The sequence below is a fragment of the Podarcis tiliguerta genome, assembly GCF_965153285.1.
Source record: "Podarcis tiliguerta genome assembly, chromosome: 9".
Taxonomy (NCBI): Eukaryota; Metazoa; Chordata; class Lepidosauria; order Squamata; family Lacertidae; genus Podarcis; species Podarcis tiliguerta.
The window spans coordinates 5,204,339-5,230,165 of record NC_139542.1 but is presented as its reverse complement, the minus strand read 5'-3'; the positions used below and the strand labels follow the sequence as shown (position 1 = coordinate 5,230,165).

Sequence of the window (25,827 nt, the reverse complement as noted above, 5' to 3'; positions counted from 1 at the left end):
TTCCGTGCGCTGCTCTGGTTCGCCAGAAGCGGCTTAGTCATGCTGGCCACACGACCCGGAAGCTGTACGCCGGCTCCCTCGGCCAGTAAAGTGAGATGAGCGCCGCAAACCCAGAGTCGGCCACGACTGGACCTAATGGTCAGGGGTCCCTTTACCTTTACCTTAAGACACCCTGGTGGATTTCACCAGAAGCGGCTTAGTCATGCTGGCCACACGACCCGGAAGCTGTACGCCGGCTCCCTCGGCCAGTAAAGTGAGATGAGCGCCGCAAACCCAGAGTCGGCCACGACTGGACCTAATGGTCAGGGGTCCCTTTACCTTTACCAGTGCGTCACAGTGGTTAGAGTGTAAGACTAGGACCCGGGAGACTAGGGTTCGAATCCTCGCTTGGCCTTTCAAGCTGACTGGGTGATGCTGGGCCAGTCGCTGCCTCTCAGTTTGGCCTACCTCACAGGATTGTTGTGGAGATGAAACGAGGAAGGGAAGAACCACGAAGGCCACCTTGAGCTCCTTGGAGAAAAAGGTGGGATGTAAATGCAAGAAACAAACAAATAATATAATAATGAAAAGGTGCACTCTTCACACAGCAGTGGGCAGGCGCTAGAGAGATCTCTGAGCGATCTGAAGTAGATCTGCAAGGATTTCTGCCTCCCAGTTGTTTAACAACGAGAATGACAAAATGACTCCCCATCCCACAAATGGAATAGAATAAAATACAGTGGTGCCTCGCAAGACGAAAAGAATCCGTTCCGCGAGTCTCTTCGTCTAGCGGTTTTTTCGTCTTGCGAAGCAAGCCCATTAGCGGATTAGCGCTATTAGCGGTTTAGCGGCTATTAGCGGCTATTAAAGGCTTAAGGGATTAGCGGATTAGCTGCTAAAAGGCTATTAGCAGCTTAGTGCCTTAGAAAAAGGGGGTGGGGAGCGGGAAAAAAACCCAGGAATCGCAAGACATTTTTGTCTTGCGAAGCAAGCCCATAGGAAATTTGTTTTGCGAAGCACCTCCAAAACGGAAAACCCTTTCGTCTAGCGGGTTTTCCGTCTTGCGAGGCATTCGTCTTGCGGGGCACCACTGTAAAATGTTTACTGCTGAGGTCGAGGAAGATGGGTGGCAGGGGTTGATCAGATGTGGGTGTTTTGTGGGCGTTTTGTACTGAAGGACAGTTTTGAACCAAATTCCTGGACTCAGAATTCTTCACTTCCCAGTATTTGCACCTGACTTGGTATCTGGATCTCAGGGCTCTGCTAAAAAGCAAAACAGATCCAGCAGGAAAGCTCAGTTGGCAGAGCATAAGACTCTTAACCTCAGGGCCATGGGGGTTCGAGCCCCACGCTGGGCGAATAATTCCTGCATTCCAGGAGGCTGGACTAGATGACCCTCGTGGTCCCTTCCAACTCCACAATTCTATGATTCTAAGCCGGGCACATGACCCTCACCCACCCTAAAAAAGCCAATGCAATTCTGGGCTGCATCAATAGGAGTATAGCATCTAGATCAAGGGAAGTAATAGTGCCACTGTATTCTGCTCTGGTCAGACCTCACCTGGAGTACTGTGTCCAGTTCTGGGCACCACAGTTCAAGAAGGACACTGACAAACTGGAACGTGTCCAGAGGAGGGCAACTAAATGGTCAAAGGCCTGGAAACGATGCCTTATGAGGAACGGCTAAGGGAGCTGGGCATGTTTAGCCTGGAGAAGAGGAGGTTAAGGGGTGATATGATAGCCATGTTCAGATATATAAAAGGATGTCACATAGAGGAGGAAGAAAGGTTGTTTTCTGCTGCTCCAGACAAGCGGACACGGAGCAATGGATCCAAACTACAAGAAAGAAGATTCCACCTAAACATTAGGAAGAACTTCCTGACAGTAAGAGCTGTTCGACAGTGGAATTTGCTGCCAAGGAGTGTGGTGGAGTCTCCTTCTTTGGAGGTCTTTAAGCAGAGGCTTGACAACCATACGTCAGGAGTGCTCTGATGGTGTTTCCTGCTTGGCAGGGGGTTGGACTCGATGGCCCTTGTGGTCTCTTCCAACTCTATGATTCTATGATTCACCCTGCCCCGCTGAATCACCTGCCAAGTGACTTTGCACAAGCCATATTCATAGTCCAGCTCCTATTCATTTCAATGGGGTCTGAGCCATTTCTTGCGAGGAATCCTATTCAGAATAAGGGAATTTCCCTTAAAAAAGGGGAAACGCGTGAAGAGACTGCTGGATCAGGCCAATGGCCCATCTAGTCCAACATCCTGTTCTCACAGTAATAATAATAATAATAATTTTATTATTTATAGCCCATCCATCTGGCTGGGTTTCCCCAGCCACTCTGGGTGGCTCCCAACAGAGGACTAAAAACAGAATAAAACTTCAAACATTAAAAACTTCCCCAAACAGGGCTTCCTTCAGATGTCTTCTAAAAGTCAGATAGCTGTTTATTTCCTTGACATCTGATGGGAGCGCGTTCCACAGGGTGGGTGCCACCACCAAGAAGGCCCTCTGCCTGGTTCCCTGTAGCTTCACTTCTCACATTGAAGGAACCACCAGAAGACCCTAGGAGGAGGACCTCAGTGTCTGGGCTGAACGATGGGGATGGAGACACTCCTTCAAGTATACTGGGCCAAGGCCTTTTAGGGCTTTCAAGGTCAGCACCAACACTTTGAATTGTGCTTGGAAACGTACTGGCAGCCAATGTAGGTTTTTCAGGACCGGTGTTATATGGTCCCGGCAGCCACTCCCAGTCACCAGTCTGGCTGCCACATTCTGGGTTAGTTGTAGTTTCCGAGTCACCTTCAAATTAGCCCCACGTAGAGCGCATTGCAGTAGTCTAACCAGTGACCAACCAGATCCCTGCAGGAAGCCTTCAAGGACAGCATTGTTCCTTACTCAGCATTCGCAACAAAGGGTATTCGAAAGCACACTGTTTCTGACGATGGAGGGAGAACACAAACATCATGGCGAGTAGCAAGGGACAGCCTAATCCCCCACGAATTTGTCAGATCTGCTTTTACAGTAGTACCTCGGGTTACATACGCTTCAGGTTACAGACCCCGCTAACCCAGAAATAGTACCTCGGGTTACGAACTTTGCTTCAGGATGAGAACAGAAATTGTGCTCCGGCGGCGTGGCAGCAGCGGGGGGCCCCATTAGCTAAAGTGGTGCTTCATGTTACGAACAGTTTCAGGTTAAGAACGGAACTCCGGAACAAATTAAGTACTTAACCCGAGGTACTACTGTATAGTGTTGGCCATCACTACATCCTGTCAGAGCAGATTCCACTAAATCTAGAATTTAGACATTTGCCCAAAGTTTGAGGAGTGTGTGTGTGTGTGTTAAATCCTAGTAATGTTCAGTTGGGAAATGGTGGGCTTAAGCTTTTGGTGGGAACGGGTGAAGCAGCTGATTGAAAAGCAAGTTCCTCCTTGGACCAGATGCTCTCAAGGAAATGTAAGGTAAAGGTAGAGGGACCCCTGACCATTAGGTCCAGTCGTGGCCGACTCTGGGGTTGCGGTGCTCATCTGACTTTACTGGCCAAGGGAGCCGGCGTACAGCTTCCGGGTCGTGGCCAGCATGACTAAGCCGCTTCTGGCGAACCAGAGCAGCGCATGGAAACGCCATTTACCTCCCTGCCAGAGTGGTACCTATTTATCTACTTGCACTGGCGTGCTTTCGAACTGCTAGGTTGGCAGGAGCAGGGACTGAGCAACGGGAGCTCACCCCGTCGCAGGGATTCGAACCACCGAACGGCAAGTCCTAGGCTCTGTGGTTTAACCCACAGCGCCACCCACGTCCCCAACGAAATGTACACACCTGTAAAAATCCAGGCTTCCAGGTTTGCTACATGATTTGGGGAAACAGCAGCAGGAGGGTCGCCAAAATGTGCTTCTGCAGCACAGAACGTCTGCTTTCCGGGGTGCAAAGAATGAAAGGAGCAACGAAAGTGCCCCAGCTCAAGTGGGTTATATAAAGCTTCCTTCGTTCAAGGCAGAATACGTCAACAGATGCTCAGAAAGCAGCTCTCACTGGAGGAGAAAAACGTAAATCTCATCCAAAGCCGTATTGCCAATTCTCCCGTGCAAGAGCTGAATTTAAAGCTTCGCCATCCAGGGTCTCCTTGTCAACATCTCCTTTCTCTTTCCCTCCCTGCTATTTCGCTATGACTCAAACCGAGGGAATGCATTGCTGCTATTGCCGGAGGCATCCTTCGCTAGATAAGGAGGGGAGTTATTTTTAAACGCTCAAATGTACAGATGGACAATAAGAGGCTCCGAGTCCAAGATTTCCTGCTCTTAAACATAAAGTGCAGAGGCACGGCGCATATTGAGCAGAAGCAAAAAGGATGCTTGAAAATAGCCTTAATTGCACCTGGAAGCCACAACACAAGAGCACTCTCCTGTTGAGCACCACAACCAGAGGGGGAAAACAGAGTCATGCCCCAGTTACAGAAACACACACAAACATTGGTTTTGTTTTTTCAGAACAAAAAGCATGTCACTCTTTTTCCGTTCAAATTACTTCTCTCTCTCTCTCACGCCCTCACACACAAATATTGAAAAATGGGAGGGATTTCACTTTACCCGATATTGTCACGAACATTGTGTCACGGAGCGCTGGGACCCACGGCGCATGACGGTTGCAACTGGCGACCAGAGCGGGTGCCCCAAACAGCGAGAGGCAGCCTAACTTGCCAAGCCAACTTCTGTGCCGAAAGATGGACCCGAGAACGCAAGAACCATCCTCATCCTCAGCCGATGCCCACAAGGCAGATCTGCCACTCATGTGCAACTCAGAGCCGTGCGCGAGCTCTGCTCAATTCTGCTTCCGAACATTGCAAACAAGAATGGTGAGAGCCTGGGATGTGGTTTCGAGAAACCTTCATACTTCAGAACGTCGCCTTTTATCTCGCTGTCACAGCCTTAACAGCTGCCGACGGGTCGGAAGCAGCATGCAGAACACAGAAAACACTTTGGTACATGCCAGCCTCAAACGACACTGAATCAAGAAGGGGATGTGTGACGGAAAGCATTTTTTTAAAAGGGGGTGGGAGAGAATCAGAAGGTTTTGCTTCCCCAACTCGTTGAAAGAACAGCACGGTAGGTTCTCAATTCCTCTCATTCCACACGACATATTTCATGTTAAGAAAGTGCATCAGAACTGCGCATGCATTGCTGAAAACAATTTAGGTTTGCCTTCACAAACAACGACGCTCTGCTGATGCACACCGGTGACATTTATGACTTAAGATCTGGTACCAATTGTTTTTAAATGAAATAAGCCTTTGTAACGTAATTGTTAGGGATGCGGGTAGCACTGTGGGTTAAACCACAGAGCCTAGGACTTGCCAATCAGAAGGTCAGCGGTTCAAATCCCCGCAACGGGGTGAGCTCCTGTTGCTCGGTCCCTGCTCCTGCCAACCTAACATATCAAAAGCACATCAAAGTGCAAGTAGATAAATAGGTACCACTCCAGCGGGAAGGTAACAGCGTTTCCATGTTGCTGCTCTGGTTCGCCAGAAGCGGCTTAGTCATGCTGGCCACATGACCCGGAAGCTGTACGCCGGCTCCCTCAGCCAGTAAAGTGAGATGAGCGCCGCAACCCTAGAGTCGGCCACGACTGGACCTAATGGTCAGGGGTCCCTTTACCTTTACTTAACGTAACTGTTGCCAGCCAACCCAAATGGGAATGAATATTGTGCCGTTTCTATGCTTTGCTCGCACCCGGCACCCGATATTGAAGGGCACAATGCGAAAGAACCAGGTCTGGCCTGATCCAGCGGACTTGGATTGAGACCCCGATTTCGCCTCCTTCGTTCTTTATTGCAGGGGTGGCTCACCTCTGAGCATCCCCACATGGCTGGACTACAACTCCCATCATCCTTGGCTACTAGCCCATGCAAGTTGGGGGTGATGGGAGTTGGAGTCCAGCAACATCTAGAGAGCCACGTCTCTCTCTCTCTCTCTCTCTCTCTCTCTCTCTCTCTCACACACACACACACACACACACACACACACAGTACGAGCTTCAGCTCTGTCCTACACCACTTTGTCAGCTTCTACCATGGCTTCTACTATGAACAGGGTTGGCCTACAACTTCTTTAAAGAGCTGGGCCTTTTCTGTGGTGGCTCCCCAGTTGTGGAATGCTCCTCCCAGAGAGGCTCACCTGGTACCACCATTGCACATCCTTAGGTTCCAGGCAAAAACATTCCTCTTTCCCCAGGACTATTAAATAATCTACGGCCTTTGAAAGTGTGCAGAAGTGGACTGTTATTATGATGACTATTTTATTATCATTATGCTGTCTCTCAGTATGCCTTTTATTATGTTTTTATCACTGAAGTTCTGCAATGTGTTTTTAATGTTGTACACCACCCTGGGATCCTTTGATAACGGGCAATATATAAACTGAATAAATATAAATAAACAACAGCACAAGACTGCCAGAAAATCACACGTATCCTTGGACTACATAATACATTCAGATCGTGTTCTGCTAGAGGCAAGAGCGCAGAGTGCTTGTGGTTCCGGGGAGTGAATGATGGCAGCGATCGCTGGAGCACCATCAACTGTTTTAAGTGAGGAACTATTTAAATGCACTCCAAACCGCTTGACACTCCGGAATCAAAAGCTCCCATGAATGCAGAACAATTCCACTTCTGTGCAAGTTCACCCTAAAGCTGAAACTTCCAGAAATAAAAAATTTAAACCCTGTGGTTTCGTTTAAGTCTCACCACGACAAAACTGGTCTACACAGGATTTTGCCATCAAAGCACTTATGGGCCAAGCATGCTTTTCCCCTATAGAAGATGAATGCCAGCTATTGAGTGCAGAACTGATTTCATGCTAATTCAGAAATGGGAAGAGCGGCACGACATGGGCAGCAGAGGACTCTTTGGGACTGGGGGGTATTGGTTGTTCTCGTTGTTGTGCCATGCATTTTTGTGGTTTTACAGTGTAAACCGCCCTGTGATCTTCTGGTGAAGGGTGGAATATAGATATTATTATCTTACCAAGAAGAAGAAGTGCCAGAACTCGCCATGAACACCTCTCCTGTTCCCTTAGAACGGCAATGGCACCCACCTGTGCTGGAACTAAAGGGCTTCCCCGATCAATACCAAGACTTGGGGATTGTTGAGAGAAGGCAACAGAAAGCAGTGACTGCAACTAGCATGAAACGAGTGTGCTGTGTCTGCCCTGCCGAGGCTCATGAAATGCATTCCTGGTAAACAGACACATTTTGTAGAATATTAGAATCATAGTCTCGTAGAGCTGGAAAGGACTTCAACCTGACCTAAATTTGTACTATGACTCAGTCTGCTTAGATTGGTTGAAAGAGTGGATAACATTACAAGATGGAGACCTATTGGATTTGGAAACCAATATATAGGAAACCAATATATAGAGTATGGGTAAAATACAAAGAATTACTGGAACCTAAGACACCCTGGAGGGACGCAGGTGGCGCTGTGGGTTAAACCACAGAGCCTAGGACTTGCCAATCAAAAGGTCGGCAGTTCGAATCCCTGTGACGGGGTGAGCTCCCATTGCTCAGTCCCTACTCCTGCCAACCTAGCAGTTCGAAAGCACGTCAAGGTGCAAGTAGATAAATAGGTACTGCTACGGCGGGAAGGTAAACGGCGTTTCCATGTGCTGCTCTGGTTCGCCAGAAGCGGCTTACTCATGCTAGCCACATGACCTGGAAGCTGTACGACGGCTCCCTCTGCCAGTAAAGAGAGATGAGAGCCGCAACCCCAGAGTCGGTCACGACTGGACCTAATGGTCAGGGGTTCCTTTACCTTTACCTTAAGACACCCTGGGGGATTTCACCTTTAGAAGCGATAATGGTAAAAAAAGAAAAACATGGAACAAAATTGGGCTATATATAAGGATTTACTAAAGGAAAAAGGACTCCAAGCTTCCTCTAGTCCAACCCCTTGCAATGCAGGAATCTCAGCTAGATCATCCATGAGAGATGGCCATCCAACCTCTGCTTAGAAACCTCCAACGAAGGAGAGTCCAACAGCTCCTACCGTCAGAAAATTCTTCCTGACGTTTATTATTATTATTTATTGAGTTTATATACCGCCCTATACCCTGAGGTCTCAGGGGAGTTCACAGAAAAGATGACAACATATATAATCAGAATAAAAACAACAACCAAATAACACACACAGCCCACATTTTAAAAGGGCATCAGATGTCAAACTGATCAACCAAAGGCCTGGTTAAAAAGGAACGTTTTTGCCTGGTGCCTAAAGGTGTATAATGAAGGTGCCAGGCGAACTTCCCTAGGGAGAGCATTCCACAGACGGGGAGCCACTGCAGAGAAGGCCCTGTTCTCGTGTTGCCACCCTCCTGATCTCTTGAGGAGGAGGCAGACGAAGGAGGGCCTCAGAAGATGATCTCAGAGTCTGGGTAGGTTCATATGGAAAGAGGCGGTCCTTGAGGTATTGTGGGCCTGAGCTGTTTAGTCCTTCCTTGTAAGGTAAAGGTAAAGGGACCCCTGACCATTAGGTCCAGTCATGACCAATTCTGGGGTTGCGGCGCTCATCTCGCTTTATTGGCCAAGGGCGCCGGCATACAGCTTCCGGGTCATGTGGCCAGCATGACTAAACCGCTTCTGGCGAACCAGAGCAGTGCACAGAAACGCTGTTTACCTTCCCACCAGAGTGGTACCTATTTATCTATTTGCACTTTGACGTGCTTTCGAACTGCTAGGTTGGCAGGAGCAGAGACCGAGCAACGGGAGCTCACCCTGTCGCGGGGATTCAAACCGCTGACCTTCTGATCAGCAAGTCCTAGGCTCTATGGTTTAACCCACAGCGCCACCCACGTCCCTTCCTTGTACCTTTAAGCTATTGGTTTGAGTCCTACCCCCCCAGATCGGGAGTAAAAAAAAGCTTGTTCCCTCTTCCATGTGACAGCCCCTGAGATACTTGAACATGGTTCTCAGTCTCCTCTTTTTCAGGCCAAACAAACCCAGCTCCTTCAACTGTTCCTCATCAGGCTTTGTTCCCAGACCCTTAATCATCTTGGTTGCCCTCCTCTGCACACCTTCCAGCTTGTCAGCATCCTTTCGCAGCTGCAGCTCTTGGAGCATGTCCTCAAAGACTCTCAGCGCATCACGATAACCATCAAATGCACATGCACTAGAACACACTTCGAAACACGATACCTGAAGGCAGCTGTGCAAGACCTTGGCACGACTGTGCTCAGAGATCATCGAAACAAGGTGTGGCTGACTTGCAGCAGAAGAGAACGCCCTGGACTGCAATGACAAACTCGCTGCCCCCATTTATTAAAATGGGCGTCTTTTGAATAGTATCGTCAGGTGCTTATGTGACGAGTTCTTGCGACAGTCATTAGCAAACCTGAAAGTTGTTACTATGCGCCGACGCTATTTAGTCTTCCTTGTGCCTCGCCCCATCCTGAAGACTTGGGGAAGGAAGCTAATGCCCTACTGATGTCTGGGGAGTGGCGGGAGGAAATAACCCCACATGTTTAGGGGTCAAAGTAGATTTGAGGCTAGTTGCTCGAATGGAATTAATGCGCACATTCCTAATTTAATGTAACTGGTACCCAAGAGCCCTGAACAATCTTGGCACCACAACAGGCAGCGAGTATTTAAAATGAAATTTTAAAAAATCTCTCCCTCCTTGATCCCAACAAAAATAGCCTAAAGGAAGACGCCATTTTTCATTGCATATTTTTAGGCGCCAGGCAAAAGCATTTTTCTACAACCAGCCATTCGGCGTCTATGGCCTTTTAAATGTGTCGGGGAGTGTGTGTGTGTGTTATTGGTTTGTTTTGCTTTCATTTCATTCTGTATTTTTGTGTTTTCATTTTGCCCTTTTTATCTGATCTTCAGATGATGCGTAGTATACAAATCCAGCAAATAAGTAAATAAAACGTTTGCATTTCAAGGCAGAGAATGAAACTTCTTCATCGCAGGACTGTCAGTTCGAATCCCATGTTGGGCAGAAGATTCCTGCGTTACAGAGGTGAAATCAGTTTAACGTCTGAAGATAAAACGGCGCCAAGCTATTTCGGCAGCAGCGGGGGGCAGAAATCACTGACCTGCCTTAACACGAAACAAATTGATGCGAATTACAATTAAAATAAAGAGCCCTTCGCTGAATGGGGCAGTAGCTGGAGGGTGGGATTGAAGTTGCTAGGCGATAACAATTATACACTTCGACGCTGCTCACAAAATCCAGCACACAAGGACAACGAAGTGAATAGTGATTTATTAAGTGGAAGCGCGAGACAGTGTGCATTTATTGAGGAAATCATCTCTCCCCTTTCTTCTGTCTCTCCAAAGCAGATCGTGAATTCCTGGGATTTTTTGTCTCCCCCCCCCCCCCAATCCTGCTGTATTTGTTGTCGTGATGTTGACAAGAACATTTTGAAAACTCCCAAGGCTGTAGAACCTTAGATGACTCTGAAAGATATCCAAACGTAGAACGTTCTTGGTCCTTCAGCCTGGAGGGCAAATGTGGACCCCCAAACCTATCTCTCTCTCTCTCTCTGGCCCTGGGACCACCCCCAGGCTGCCCCCCTTCCCAGACACACCCTTTGCTGGCCTTTTTTTACACACCCCTTGAATGTTGTTTTTTTCCAGAATGGGATGTGTCAAACTCTGATAATGTCTCTTGCTGGCCTGGGCATAGACTGGAGAGGGGTGTGTTAGTCAAAACCAGCCTCCTCTTGTACAAAGGTAAGCATTGCATTCCTTGGTCCACCCCCTTTTGTCTCTGACCTCACCCACCCCTGGCATAGCATCACAGAACTGGAAGGGACCCTGAGGGTCATGCAGTCCAACCCCCCGCCATGCAGGAATCTCAACGCGTGGTCCCCCATCCAATCTGAAACCAGACCGGACTGTCACGGTCTGGTCTACGGGCGATCGAAGTCCCAGCTGAGGACGTCGTCGGGACCGGGAGCAAGATGGCAGGGTGGGAGCAGGAATGAGAGTCCAGAAGCCAAGGGTCCGAGGGTCAGGAAGCAGAGAGTCACAAAGTCAAGGGTCCAAGGGTTGAGAAGCAAGGAGTCACGAAGTCAGAGGTCCGAGGGTCGAGAAGCAAGGAGTCACAAAGTCAGAGGTCTGAGGGTCAGGAAGCAAGGAGTCACAAAGTCAGGGGTCCGAGGATCAAGAAGCAAGGAGTCACGAAGTCAGGGGTCTGAGGGTCGGGAAGCAAGGAGTCACGAAGTCAGGGGTCTGAGGGTCAAGAATCAAGGAGTCACGAAGTCAAGGGTCCGAGGGTCGAGAAGCAAGGAGTCACGAAGTCAGGGGTCCGAGGATCAAGAAGCAAGGAGTCACGAAGTCAGGGGTCTGAGGGTCGGGAAGCAAGGAGTCACGAAGTCAGGGGTCTGAGGGTCGAGAATCAAGGAGTCACGAAGTCAAGGGTCCGAGGGTCAAGAATCAAGGAGTCACGAAGTCAAGGGTCCGAGGGTCGAGAAGCAAGGAGTCACGAAGTCAAGGGTCCGAGGGTCGAGAAGCAAGGAGTCACGAAGTCAAGGGTCCGAGGGTTGAGAAGCAAGGAGTCACAAAGTCAGGGGTCCGAGGGTCGAGAATCAAGGAGTCACAAAGTCAAGGGTCCGAGGGTCGAGAAGCAAGGAGTCACGAAGTCAGGGGTCCGAGGGTCGAGAATCAAGGAGTCACAAAGTCAGGGGTCCGAGGGTCGAGAAGCAAGGAGTCACAAAGTCAGGGGTCCGAGGGTCAAGAATCAAGGAGTCACGAAGTCAAGGGTCCGAGGATCAAGAAGCAAGGAATCATGAAGTCAGGGGTCCGAGGGTCGAGAATCAAGGAGTCACAAAGTCAGGGGTCCGACGATCAGGAAGCAAGAAGCCAAACACAGCAAGGCAGGAAACATGTTGCTATGGCAAAGAGCCAAAGGGAAATGCTGACCTTATATCCCTTCCTGCCTCTTGCCACCAGGTGCAGTGAGTTACTAATCGGCTTCACCTGTGCGGCCGCACCTTGCCTCTCCAGAACAAACTTAGGAAGGCCCCTGTCCTGCAAAGCCCTACTGGTCACAGGGCCTGGCTCCTGCATGCACTCCTGACACGGACCCTGCTTAACTTTGAAAATGTGCCTGCAGTTTTAATGTTGCACTGCTAGGAAGGTGGCTTCTTCAAAAGCTTGCCCGCCATTTTGTGATTCATTTATTTGCCCTAGTATGCCGAAATATCCACAAGTATTAATTTTGTTAGGCCTGTAATGATCCAAGGTATATACCAATAAAGCCCCACCCCCCGCCAAAAAAAGAAGTCCTCTCTTCCCAGAGGTGTTTATCACTAGTTATATTGCTCATTAATGTCTACATTCTCCTTCTCTGTAGTCACGCAAATAACAGCCGCAGCCTCTCATCCTTTAGTTAACAGCCAGAAAAGTAGGAGACCAAATCCATCAAAGCCCTGTTCTCTTCCTACTTGTCATCTTTATGAACTCCAAGGGAAGGATGTGTAGATTTAATGAGATCTTGGTATTTTAAGCAGAGGTTGGATGCTTTTGCTGATATTCTTGCATTGCAAGGGGGTGGACTAGATGACTCTCGGGGTCTCTGCCAACTCTACAATTCTATGAAATATGGGCAAATGTATTTTTTTTTTAGTTTTTATTTCTACTTTCCAAATTTATACCTATCATTAATTTCACAATCATTTTAACGTTTCAAAGTTTAACTTCCTTCCCCCTTTTTCTGCGGTTCCTTCTTTTTAAATATTTTCTGCATATCCAAATTCATTTAATCCGCTCATTTAATTACCTAAATATAAACTCTTATGCAACTGCGGGTTATTATGATAATCCTGCCAATGTTTTTACCTGCTTGCAATTTATCTGTAAATATTGGATTAAACCATTTCCATTCCGTTTTTTGTTTTAAGTTTGTTATCTTGCTTTCTTATTCTTCCGGTGAGTTTCACCATTTCTGCATATTCCGTAAGTTTTTGAATCCATTCTTCCTTTGCTGGGACTTCTGCTTCTTTCCATTTTGGGGAGAGCAGCATTCTTGGCCAAATATAATCCAAGGATACTCTGATCATGCCATCCGTCGATCAGATCTAGATTCCCCCCGCCCCCCCAGATTTCCTGGTGTCTGCCCTGTGAAAGCAGGGAGGCTATAGAACGAAGAAAGAGTCTTCAGTTCAGAGACTAGACCTCTCTGGAGCGTTATGCCTCTGTCTCAGTCAACTCCCAACTTTTATCAGAGCTCTTTGCTCATTCGGAGCTGTCCGTGGTCCAGAAACCTTTGTCCAGCCTTGCCTGCTTCCTCCATTTCCCTGCGACTGTGGGAAATGACAGAGATCAGAATCGCAGAACTGTAGAGTTGGAAGGGACCCGAAGGATGATCTAGCCCAAGAATATTTTTGCCCAATGTGGGTGTGATGGTCTGGGACTTGGGCTCAGACTCGGAGCCAGAGGAGTCTCAGTCTGCACCGGATCCTTTGCCTCAGGCATCATCTGAACCAAGTCTGGGGCCTGACCCTGAAGAGCCCCAGTCTGCACAGGTTCCCCTGCAACAAGCACCAGCTGGGCTGAGTCAGGGGCCTGAGCCTGCCCTGCCTCCAGATGTGGGGATTACCTCCTTGCCTCCAGCTGAGCCATCACTTACAGCTGCTTCACTACCGGTTGGGTCAGGGGAGGCTGAGGCGGCCTCTGGATCTGGTAACCCACCGACGTCTCCCGAGCTGCAGAGACTCAGGTCTGAGCAAAGGAGAGACCTGAGTACTCGCAGGAGGAGTGCTCGCCTTCAGGCAAAACAGGGAGGTGAGTCGCCGGGGGATCAGGACCGGCCGTTACCCCGACAAAGAGAAAAGGCTGTCGTACCCCGCCCCAGGTTGCGGGAGCAACATTGCTGTATGCCAGATCCTGTACCTGTCCTTGCCTGGTTTCCTGCCTTGGCCCTGTCAGACTGACTCCCAGCAGAACCTTCGGATTCTGGACCGGTCCTGGACCGCGTTTCACAGGTTACCCCCACGCCCAGCACAGTGGGGCTCAAACCCGCAACCCTGAGGACAAGAGTGCTCTGCACTACCAACAGAGCTATCCCATTTGTCGAGAAATGATGGCGATCTCTGCATTGCAGGGTGCTGGACACTTGGGGACACTCGATTCAACGAAAACCCAAAATTGCACCCAAACTTGGAGAGACAGACAGAAAGAGATCTTCTTCTCTCTGCATGTTCTTTGCAGAAAGAATGGAAATGTGTCTGAAAGAGCAGATTCCTCCTCAATCCCAGCCCCAAGAACGGAACACGACTGCTCACGGGCAGAAGGGAGCCAGAACTTTCTAGAAAGGCCCAGTTTTGGTTTGCATAAGCTAGGGGGTGCATAGCTGAGGTCCAACTAACATCAGCATTAGCCAACTTCTGACAATTGTGGGATTAGAAGCGGGGGGGGGGGAGAAATTCAATTCCATTTGCATTTAAAGGCAAACCTACCTCATCTACAGGGATGCGGGTGGCACTGTGGGTTAAACCACAGAGCCTAGGACTTGCCAATCAGAAGGTTGGCGGTTCGAAACTCCGCAACGGGGTGAGCTCCCTTTGCTCGGTCCCTGCTCCTGCCAACCTAGCAGTTCAAAAGGACGTCAAAGTGCAAGTAGATAAATAGGTACCGCTCCGGCGGGGAGGTAAACGGCATTTCCATGCAGTGCTCTTGTTCGCTAGAAGTGGCTTAGTCATGCTGGCCACATGACCCAGAAGCTGTACGCCGGCTCCCTTGGCCAATAAAGCAAGATGAGCACCGCAACCCCAGAGTCAGTCACGACTGGACCTAATGGTCAGGGGTCCCTTTATGACAGCTGTTCTCTGCGCCCCCTCCCTCAACTCAAAATAATAATGCCACACAGTCTTTACTTCTGTCCTCTGTCTCTCAACATGCCACAACTGCGGCCACTCTCTAACTTGCTGGATTGCTTCCAATAAATATATTTTTTCTTCCTCCTAACAACAGTTCTGTTAGCAAAGAGCATTGTGAGCTTTGGGTGTTTCCAGGAGGAGGCTGTAAGCACACCTTGCCCAGTGCAACCAGGAAACCCAGGAATTACTTGGAATTTTAATCTGGGTAAGGAATGCATTCCTTTTTCTGGCTGCTGCACCTTTTGTTTTGTATTAGTGTTGCCAAGTCAGTTTTCACTGGCATGCAGGATGTTCCTTGCCAGAAACTACCCACGGCAGCCAAGATATCAAGCCATACTAGTTCTTGAGAACTGTAAGAGAGACAAATGCACACACATATTTTGTTATAGGAAATCTTAGCCGTGTGTGGTGGAAATGTGTCTGGTCAACTGAAAAGCTCATTTTTCTTTTTCCTGATTACCGTATTTTTCGCTCTATAGGACGCGCCTAGTTTTTAGAGGAGGAAAACAAGTAAAAAATATTCTGAATCAAATGTATAAACTACTGTTCCGGCTTCAGGGACAGCCTTTCAAGCCTTCACCCCGCTGCCCTGCGGAGGCTTTGCGTAGCTAACCCCGATGCCTTTGGAGCGTAGTGGGACCTCACGCTGCGCTCCAAAGGCTTCAGCGAAAGGAACCTGAAGCCTCCGGAATGCAGCGGGAACTCGCGCTGCACTCCGAAGGCTTCAGGCAGCTATCCCTGAAGCCTGGAGAGCGAGAGGGGTCGGTGCACACCGACCCCTCTTGCTCTCCAGGCTTCAGCGAAAGCAACGCGTAGCCTCCGGAGCGTGGGGGGAGCTCTCCCTCTGCGCTTAGGAGGCTTCGCGTTGCTATCGCTGAAGCCAAGGAGCCTGCATTCACTCCATAGGACGCACACACATTTCCCCTTCATTTTTGGAGAGGAAAAAGTGCGTCCTATAGAGCGAAAAATACGGTACTTACATTGGACTTTAACTTCTGTCGGCTTGGTTTTTAAAAATGAAACTGGCCCTTAAAGAAGGATGGGTCCAATGTGCTCTCTGGGAACTATTATTATTATTATTATTATTATTATTATTATGTGCTAGCCCTTTACCAGCAGGCCCCAGGGTGGGTTACATTAATTTAAAATTCCAACTTGGAAACAGTTAAAACTGAATTAGCCTATGGCAGGAGCAGGAAATCTGTGTCTTTCCAAATGTAGCAGAACCACAACACCCATCATCCCTCACCGTTGCCCAGATTGGCTGGTGCTGATGGGAGCTGTAGTCGGGGGTGGGCAAATAATACGTCCGTTCTGGTCCGTCTCAGCTCCCCATCTTTCTCTTCTTAATTTCAGGTCTCCACATTTCCTCACCAGTTTGCAATGAAAACATATAGCTCTCATGAAAATTCATTGGTGTGAATTTATTCCAATACGCACATTTTTGCAAAGCTTCCCCCCCCCCCTAATATTTATGCATTTCAGTACGACGTTTTCACAAAGGCATGGACTGCCGTACATACTTTACCCTAATAAATGTCTGGCTTTTGCGTCTTTCTTGGTCGGAGAGCATCGCTACAAAATTCAGTGAATTTCGGATGGCTTTGTGTTTGCTTCGCACAGTGTTTCAGAAAGCGTAGATTAGGTCATTTACAAAGTCAGACTGTGCATACGTAGCAGTGACCAGAGGAGAAATGTCCGCTGGTATAAGACCCCTGGACAGTTAGGCCCAGTCAAAGACGACTTTGGGGTGCAGAGCTCATCTCACTTTTCAGGCCCAGGGAGCCGGTGTTTGTCCACAGACAGCTTTCCAGGTCATGTGACCAGCATGACTAAACCACTACAATGGGACACTGTGACGGAAACCAGAGCGCACGGAAACACCATTTCCCTTCCTGCCTCAGCGTTACCTGTTTATCTACTTGCACTGGCGTGCTTTCAAACTGCTAAGTTGGCAGGAGCTAGGACCGAGCAACGGGAGCTCACCCTGTCGCAGGGATTCAAACCACCGACTTTCCAGTCGGCAAGCCCAAGAGGCTGAGTGGCTTAGACCACAGCGCCAGCCGCTTCCCTAATGACCGCTGGGAGGACCGCAGAGAGAAGAAACGCTGTGATGTTCAATTGCTGTTTTAGGGGTTGTTTTTTAAAGTCTGGAACGGATTAATCCCTTTTGCATGACTTTCTACAGGAAAACGCGCCTTGGTTTTAGAACGCTTTGGTTTTGGAACGGACTTCCGGAACGGATTAAGTTTGAGAACCAAGGTACCACTGTAATTCCTTCCCTTCAAAGAATAGCATCGTGATATTTTTATGAAAAGGGCCATCACCGTTTTAAAAAGCAGGCCAATAATCCAGCAGCGCTAGAGATTCCCTCTGCTTTTCCAAGCTGTGGAGCGCTATTGTCATTTGCATACCAAAATCACTCACCCCAGACTGCTGTATATTAAAACGCACCAATTGTGCCCACTGCGAAGGCATCTTCAGCTATCGTTAAAAGGAGGAAGCTTCCCTGCAAGGCACTGCATTTTCATCAAAACAAGAAAGGGCACAAACTCAGCGGCATTCATTTCCTTTCTGTGGTCAGAAATTATTCCCCTGCTCCTGCGAGAACAATGGAAGTGCAAAGAGCCAGCTGAGAGCCCCGTACAGGGTGTCCTTCCTTATGATCAACATTACGAAACCTCCTTTGACAAGATTTATGCGCTGTGCATCTTGGATTGGTGCAATTTAAGTGAAAAAGCAATACAAAAGAACCCTCTCTTTTTTAAAAAAAAAGAAAAAGAAAAACCAACCTCTTCCTCTATATAAGCAATTTTTAAAAAGCTGACATTTTGTGCATTATGCAGAATGAGCAGAGAAGGAACTATCAGTAGGGATTAATCGATCTGTCAGTCTCTGTTGCTGTTTTTCAGTTTAGTTCAGTTCTCTACATTTCCTCATCGGGTTTGCAACTTTCTCTTAACGTCCTCATAAAAATTCGCCAGTATTCCGGTGCAAATTTCTCGTAGATTTATTTAGGTATGCGGTTGAATCTGACATGCATATATTTAAGCAATATTCCCCCAATATAATGCATTTTGCATGTTCTATAGCATATACATTTAAAAGCACACTTCCCCGTAACATATAAATATATAGTATCTGATTGAAGAACTGTGCCACAAAATTTGGGGGAGTGCAAATTTCAGAGGGTGGCTCACATATTGTTCTGGAAGACGTGAAATATGTAGGTTGATGTTAAAAGCCTAACCAAATTTATTTCCTGTTGCGGTGCTCATCTCGCTTTATTGGCCGAGGGAGCCGGCATACAGCTTCCGGGTATGTGGCTAGCATGACTAAGCCGCTTCTGGTGAACCAGAGCAGCGCATGGAAATGCCGTTTACCTTCCTGCTGGAGCGGTACCTATTTATCTACTTGCACTTTGACATGCTTTCGAACTGCTAGGTGGGCAGGAGCAGGGACCGAGCAACAAGAGCTCACCCTGTCGCGGGGATTCGAACCACCGACCTTCTGATCGGCAAGTCCTAGGCTCTGTGGTTTAACCCACAGCGCCACCTGCATCCCGAGCTATGATTGCTTCTCAGTTAAACATCTGCCTAGTTCAGATGGCAACTTTGAGCCAGGTTAAGAGCTTTGAGACCTTAATGAAAAGTCCCTTGATCCAGGGACCGTCTACATATATATTGTCCAATTCCGACCACTTTTTCTTAAAGGTGACATGGACCATTCATAACGTAAGACTATTCCTCACAATTGTGAGCAGGGCAGTGGGGCAATTGTCTTAGACGAGCTACAACAATTAACTATACCACTGTTCACTGCTCCGGTACAGGCTGCACAGAAAAAGCAATTTGGTTCCTAAAATTCATTCCGATTGTGCAGATAAAATATAACAGATAGAATTCTACAGGATGTGGTATTAATGTGTGAAAAACACAGTCCCTATTTTCCAGGGACATTCCTAATTCATCCTGGTACCTCTGGATGCGAATGGCATCCGTTCCAGTGTTCCGTTCACATCCTGAAGCGAACGCAACCCGCGTCCGCGCATCTCGGTCGCGATTTGTCTCTTCCGTGCATGCGCGGGATATCATTATGAGCATCTGCGTGTGTGCAAGCGGCGAAACCCGGAAGTAACATGCTCCATTACTTCTGGGTCGCCACGGAGCACAACCCGAAAATACTCATCCCGAAGCTACTTCAAGCCAAGGTATGACTGTATAGTTGGCTGTCCCTGTTTTCGTTGGAGAAATGTTGGAAGGTATGGAGTTATCCAGCCCCCAAGCTGTCTGAAGGCAATCCTGTATAGGGAAGGTTTAACATTTTAAAAATGTTTAATGTTTTATTATGTTTTTCTATATGTTGGAAGCTGCCCAGAGTGGCTGGGGCAACCCAGCAAGATGGTCGGCATACAAATAGTAAAATTAACATGATGGAATGGGCTGTCCCTATTTTCATCAGAGAAACGTTGGAGGCTATGAAAACAGTCCAGATCCAATGATCCTCAAATGGTGGAGACTTCAGGAGCCATCCTAGAATCATAGAATCATAGAGTTGGAAAAGACCACAAGGGCCATCGAGTCCAACCCCCTGCCAAGCTGGAAACACCATCAGAGCACTCCTGACATATGGTTGTCAAGCCTCTGCTTAAAGACCTCCAAAGAAGGAGACTCCACCACACTCCTTGGCAGCAAATTCCACTGTCGAACAGCTCTTACTGTCAGGAAGTTCTTCCTAATGTTTAGGTGGAATCTTCTTTCTTATAGTTTGGATCCATTGCTACATCTCTGCTTCTCTGGAGCAGCAGAAAACAACCTTTCTCCCTCCTCTATGTGACATCCTTTTATATATTTGAACATGGCTATCATATCACCCCTTAACCTCCTCTTCTCCAGGCTAAACATACCCAGCTCCCTTAGCCGTTCCTCATAAGGCATCGTTTCCAGGCCTTTGACCATTTCAGTTGCTTAAAAGGTGAAAACAAGGCAAACCTGAAAATATAGCCCCTTTGTTTGCAGGCAGATTAAGCAATGCTAATAGACGACACTTCTGGTATTTAATGAGCATTCTTGCAGGTGACCGCAGTGCCTGGAGACAGGCAGCCAAGTCGTGTATCCACAACAACGACCAGAGGAGGAATGACTGCTGGGAGGAGTGCAGCAGCACAACTGGACGCCTTCGCCTGTGGATAAGAGTATGGTCAAGCTGTTGGACGGTTGCAGAGCCTGCTGGGACCATAGAGACCGATATGGGAGAGACATGTTTTGTTGCAGGTGGGGCAGACGAAGGCATCCAGATGTGCTGCTGCAGCTGCACTAAGGCATTTCTCAAATAGCAGTCAAAATAACACAGAAAAAAACCATATTGTATTGAGGGAAACTGCTTGCGAAAATGATTACATTTGGAGAAACGTACATTGACATGCACTAAAATGTCTGTGAATTAAAAAATAATAATATCACAAGTGGATAAGAAAATGTGGAGAACTGGAATTAAGATTGGAAAAATGAATTACCCAAGTTGACAAAAGCATTCATCCCTCTCTACGCCCCTTCCCACTTTTCAGGGCGGGTTTACAATCCCACCAGCACTGGCAAAACGTGTTTTCGCCACAGATAGCCCCCCGATTTTTCTCCATTCAATCCGCAACATAGTCCCAAAGTTGTCCCTTTGCCATGAGGGCTAATTCTAGCAAGTGGCTGTACATTTCACATAAACATTGCTTCCTTACGGGAGACAGAAGGCAAGACCTGAATAGAGCCATTGTTCAGCCGGGTTCACAAGGTAGGCTATTATTTAACTACTCCAATACAAAAGCAGTTTAAAAGGAAAACAATGTTTTCAGTAGCACGGGCTCAGCGCTCTACCTGCCCACTCTGGATATGTGTTTGAACACGGCACAACCCTAAACAGCAATTGTTGTGGTCACTATTAATCCTACAGAAACACCCGGATTCCTTTTCCTGGATCTTGGATTAGCTGGCTTTGGGCCCAGGCCCGCGTCCAAGAGTTTGCTTTTGACCTCGGTCAACAGTCCACATCTGGTGAAATCAACTCCTGTCGACGGAAGGCGACGCCATAATAAATTGCATCCAGTAAGTTGCATCCCATTTGGCATGGGTTGCAGTCACAAAAGAGGATTTCCCCAATTTCTCCACGAGATCCTACAAACATGTGCCCCAAAGAACCTGCAGGTTTTAAGGGTGCGTAGGAGACTGAAGTGGGGAGAGGGAAAAGGGAAATACCATTGCAAAAGTCTGTTCCGCTGGGGCCGCAGCAACCCTGAGTCTTCAAAGCAGCAGCACGACACTTGGCTTTTTTACTTTCTATCTAGAACAAGGGAATTTCCCTTAAAAAATTGGAAACGTTGACAGCTATGGCTGAGGGCCTTCAGGCGGTTCCCTCGCTGCGAAAAATGAGGTTACAGGGAACCAGGCAGAGGGCCTTCTCAGTAGTGGCGCCTGCCCTGTGGAACGCCCTCCCATCAGATGTCAAGGAAATAAACAACTACCTGAATCTGGAAAATACAGGCTTATGAGGAACAGTTGTCTTTGCACAAAGTCTTTGCAGCCTGAGGGCCACCTTGCGGGGGCCGCATGCAAGTATTGGGCTAGCCCAGGGGCAAAAGTGGGCACAGCAATGAATCATAGGTTCATGGAATCGTAGAATTGTAGAGTTGGGACCCCAGGGGTCATCTAGTCCAACCCCCCGCAATGCAGGAATCTCAGCTACAGCATCCATGACTGATGGACATCCAACCTCTGCTTAAAAACCTCCAAGGAAGAAAAGTCCACCACGTTTCATTTGAGACGGTTCCGCTGTCAAACGGCTCTTACTGTCATAAGTTTTTCCTGATGTTTAGTTGGAATCTCCTTTCTTGCAACATGAAGCCATTGGTTCGAGTCCTACCCTCCAGAGCAGGAGAAAACAAGCTTGTTCTCTCTTCCTCGTGACAGCCCTTGAGATATTAGATGATGGCTCACATATCTCCTCTCAGTCTCCATTTTTCCAGGCTAAACATACCCAGCACTTCGACTGTTCCTCATAAGCCTGTATTTCCAGACCCTTGATCATCTTGGTCACCTTCCACTGCACACATTCCAGCTTGTCAGCATCCTTCATAAATTGTGGTGCCCAGAATTGGACACAGTATTCTAGGTGTGGTCTAACCAAGGCAGAATAGAGCAGTACTATGACTTCCCTTGATCTGGACACTAGACTTCTGTTGATGCAGCCTAGAATAGCATTTGCTTTTTTGGCTGCTGCATCACCCTGTTGACTCATGTTCAACTTGTGGTCCAGCAAGACCCCTAGATACCTTTCACACAAACTACTGACCTTTAAAGCCCTAAACGACCCCACCCATCTGGCTGAGTTTCCTGAGCCCAACAGAATATTAAAAACACAACACAGCATTAAACATTAAAAACTTCCCTAAACAGGGCTGCCTGCCTTCAGATGTCTTCCAAAATTCAGGTAGTTGTTTATTTCCTTGACATCTGATGGGAGGGTGTTCCACAGGGCAGGCGCCACTACCAAGAAGGCCCTCTGCCTGGTTCCCTGTAACCTCATTTCTCGCAGCGAGGGAACCGCCAGAAGGCCCTCAGCCATAGTTGTCAACGTTTTCATTTTTTTAAGGGAAATTCCCTTGTTCCGAATAGGATTCCTCACAAGAAAAGGGAAAAGTTGGCAGCTATGCCCTCAGCGCTGGACCTCAGTGTCCGGGCTGAACAATGGGGGTGGAGACGCTCCTTCAGTTATACTGGGCTGAGGCCGTTTTGGGCTTTCAAGGTCAGCACCAACACTCTGAATTGTGCTCAGAAACATACTGGGAGCCAATGTAGGACTTTCAGGACCGGTGTTAAATGGTCCCGGTGGCCACTCCCAGTCACCAATCTAGCTGCTGCATTCTGGATTAGTTGTAGTTTCCGGGTCACCTTCAGAGGTAGCCCCACGTAGAGCACATTGCAGTAGTCCAAGCGAGAGATAACTAGAGCATGCACTACTCTGGCGAGACAGTCCGCGGGCAGGTAGGGTCTCATCCTGCGTATCAGATGGAGTTGGTAGACATCTGCCCTGGATACAGAATCGACCTGCACCTCTATGGACAGCTGTGAGTCCAGAATGACTCCCAGGCTGCTCACCTGGTCCTTCAGGGACACAGTTGCCCCATTCAGGACCAGGGAGTCCTCCACACCCACCCGCCCCCTGTCCCCCAAAAACAGTACCTTTCCCCCAAAACTGATTTGTAACCGTGCATGCCCAGAAAATATGGAGGAGGGGGGAGTCAGCAAAAGAACATCACCACAAAATAATAAGAGCCATTTTAAACACACTGTGTGCCATCGAGAGAGAGAGAGAAAGAGAGAGAGAGAGAGAGAGAGAGAGAGAGAGAGAGAGAGAGAGAGACTGGAAGATGTCTGAATAGGCACATTTGTGATTAATTTGTTAGAACAGTTAATGCATGTGCCAATTAATGCATCTTGCCAATTAATGGCTTTGGTCTTAATTGGTTCAGACACGAATTTAATATGTCCATTAAATTGGTTGGTCAATAAAAAAACTAAAAAAAAAAACTACTATGGGTTGGGCAAGCAGCTCTGCTTCCTTTAAAACTCTGCTTTGCGAGAGAGAAGCAAAATGACTTTTCTTAGATGGTGCCAGACATCTGCGGCGTTTCTAAGTACTGATATTAAAAATGTCTTTCGCTTTTAAAAACACACATGGCCCAATTAAATAGATACACCTTGTCAGTTTATTTGCAGGTTTCCGATCCAATAAATCCAGCTAGCTGACTAATCTAAGGGTCTAATTAAAACACCTCAAAAGAGAACGCAAAGGCGTACTGAAAGATTCTGTAAATGATAGAGGACTATTGTATTGATGAAAACTAAGTGTGTGAAGGTTTATAAAATGCAATATAAAATTAGGAAATGCGTATTTAAACATTTGAATAATGGATGATTGTCAGAGAGGTTGAAGGAAGTCTAAAAGAGAAAATATGTGATAAAGTTAAATTGGATACTATAAATGTATGTTGGAAAATTAAAAAAAATAAATAAATAAAAAGAAAGATTCCAAACTCTGTCTCTGTGTGTTCTCTTGCTTTAATTTGGGAGTGTTTTTTTAAGGCGCCAATAACAAAAAAACAAACTCAGCTGGAAGTAGCAATGGGAATGAGAACCAACCCCATAATCGCTTGCAGTTTCTTCACCAAACAGGGAGTCTGGAGAAGACCCCAGATTTATTTGCCCCTCAGGTGCACCCCTTAGACGTCGTGGTCATGGATAAAAATAAATAAATAGTTGCAAACAGGGTGGATAAAAATCTATGATATTTTTTTAACAAAAAATAAAAGAATCTGATTTTTTAAAATTTAAATCAGTTTTTTTTAAATTTAAATTGGATTTTTAAAATAAAATGCCTTTGGAGGAAAAAAATATTTCTAAAGATAGTTTTCTATTTAAGTTACATTATAGTCCAAAGGCTATTCAGCAAGAAATCAGGATCTGTTTAAGTTTTTCATGTGTGCTAAAACTCAGTCTGTTTTAAAAAAACAAGAAATGTTTAACCACATCAGTTAACAAACATGGATAAATATGCTATAACGTTATTATTTTAGTTAAATAATTTTAGTTAAATAAATGGTTTAAATTGTTATTAAGGAAATGATCATTTTTCTCCTTCCAATAAAGTACAGCAGAAAAGTTGCCCAAATATAAACAGTTAACTTCTTAAACCTCACAATAATTTCATAATTATCTGTTTATGTATTTCTAATAGTATAACCAAATCAATAATTTTTGATATAACTGTAAAAGCTACTCTGAAAATTTATTATTCCAAAAACAAAAGCTTCATCTGTATTCATTTGTAAATATTAAGATTATACCAGCAAGAATGCGTCTTTCTGTAAAAAAATACGATGTAAATCAAGTCTCACTGATTAGTGCTCATATCCACCCTGGTTGCAAAGTCTGTATTCCAACAAATGGAAATTCTTAAGCAACTTTAATATAATTGCTATGTGGTATTGGTATTAATTTTGCCCTAATCCCTTTTACATTTCTTAACAAAAAAATTACTGTCAGAGATTTTCTTTGAGGTTTTTTGGCTTTTCCTTCGCCTACTTTGTACGGAACCCAAGTATCTGTTGTTGGAACCTAATGGACCATTGATGAACCTGGGCCAAAGGATCCTGTTTTCCAAGCACCACTTTTGAAATTTATTTATTTGTCTTACTTATGTTATGTACTGAAGTTCTCACCCTGGGCCAGCAGGGGGATATTGTACATAGTTATGCAAATGAAGGATCGAAAGTGATGTTCAGTGATTGGATAGTTTGTATGCAAATGAAGGATCGAAAGTGACGTTCAGTGATTGGATAGTTTGTATGCAAATGAAGGATCGAAAGTGACGGTCAGTGATTGGATAGTTTTAGAAAGTTGCTACAGTAACATTGTACTGGAGCTCTATATAAGCAGGCTGACTGAGGCCTTCGGTTCAGTTCTGTTCTGGCCTCTGAATAAAGAAGAGCTGTTTGAAGAATCGCTGTGTCGTCTGATATGTTCACCCACAACTTAACAACTTATTCTACACATTTATAAACCGCTTCGCAGCCTTGTAGTCCTTGAAGCTGTGTACGGCAATAAAAAACATTGAGATATTAAACTGCCTCCCCAAAAGTTCTAAAAATAAACAAAACCGTTCCTACAAATGTGCAATTAATGTTACACCGAGGACGGGCACCTCAGGGAAAGCCTTCTTAGACGAAAACAACTCCATTAGGCGCCAAAGCATTGCGAAACGAGGCGCCTCATTCCCCAAGAGAGAGCCGATAGAAAAAGCTCATTCTTTTCCTAGTATTTAAGATTTCCCACCAGCAAGGGACACTGGATAGTGGCAAGTTCGGATATCAGAGCTGAAGAAGGCTGCATTCATCTCCTGGGTGCTGTCCTCCCCAAGAGCTGTAGTTT

General features: G+C 46.8%; 1 protein-coding gene across 5 annotated transcripts in view; it reads right to left on the bottom strand.

Moving 5' to 3' along the window:
* SLC4A11 (solute carrier family 4 member 11) overlaps positions 1–25,827 on the bottom strand; it is a 244,862-nt gene that overhangs the window by 188,727 nt on the left and 30,308 nt on the right. The window contains exon 1 of one of the 5 annotated variants that reach the window (XM_083398297.1): positions 4,566–4,903. The exons of 3 other annotated variants lie outside the window; for them this stretch is intronic. In XM_083398297.1, the coding sequence (XP_083254423.1) occupies positions 4,566–4,767 (202 nt within the window). In that variant the 5' untranslated portion in view covers positions 4,768–4,903. Of the gene's footprint in view, positions 1–4,565; positions 4,904–25,827 lie in introns of those variants that run through there. One more of the 5 variants, XM_083398298.1, reaches the window with a different exon arrangement.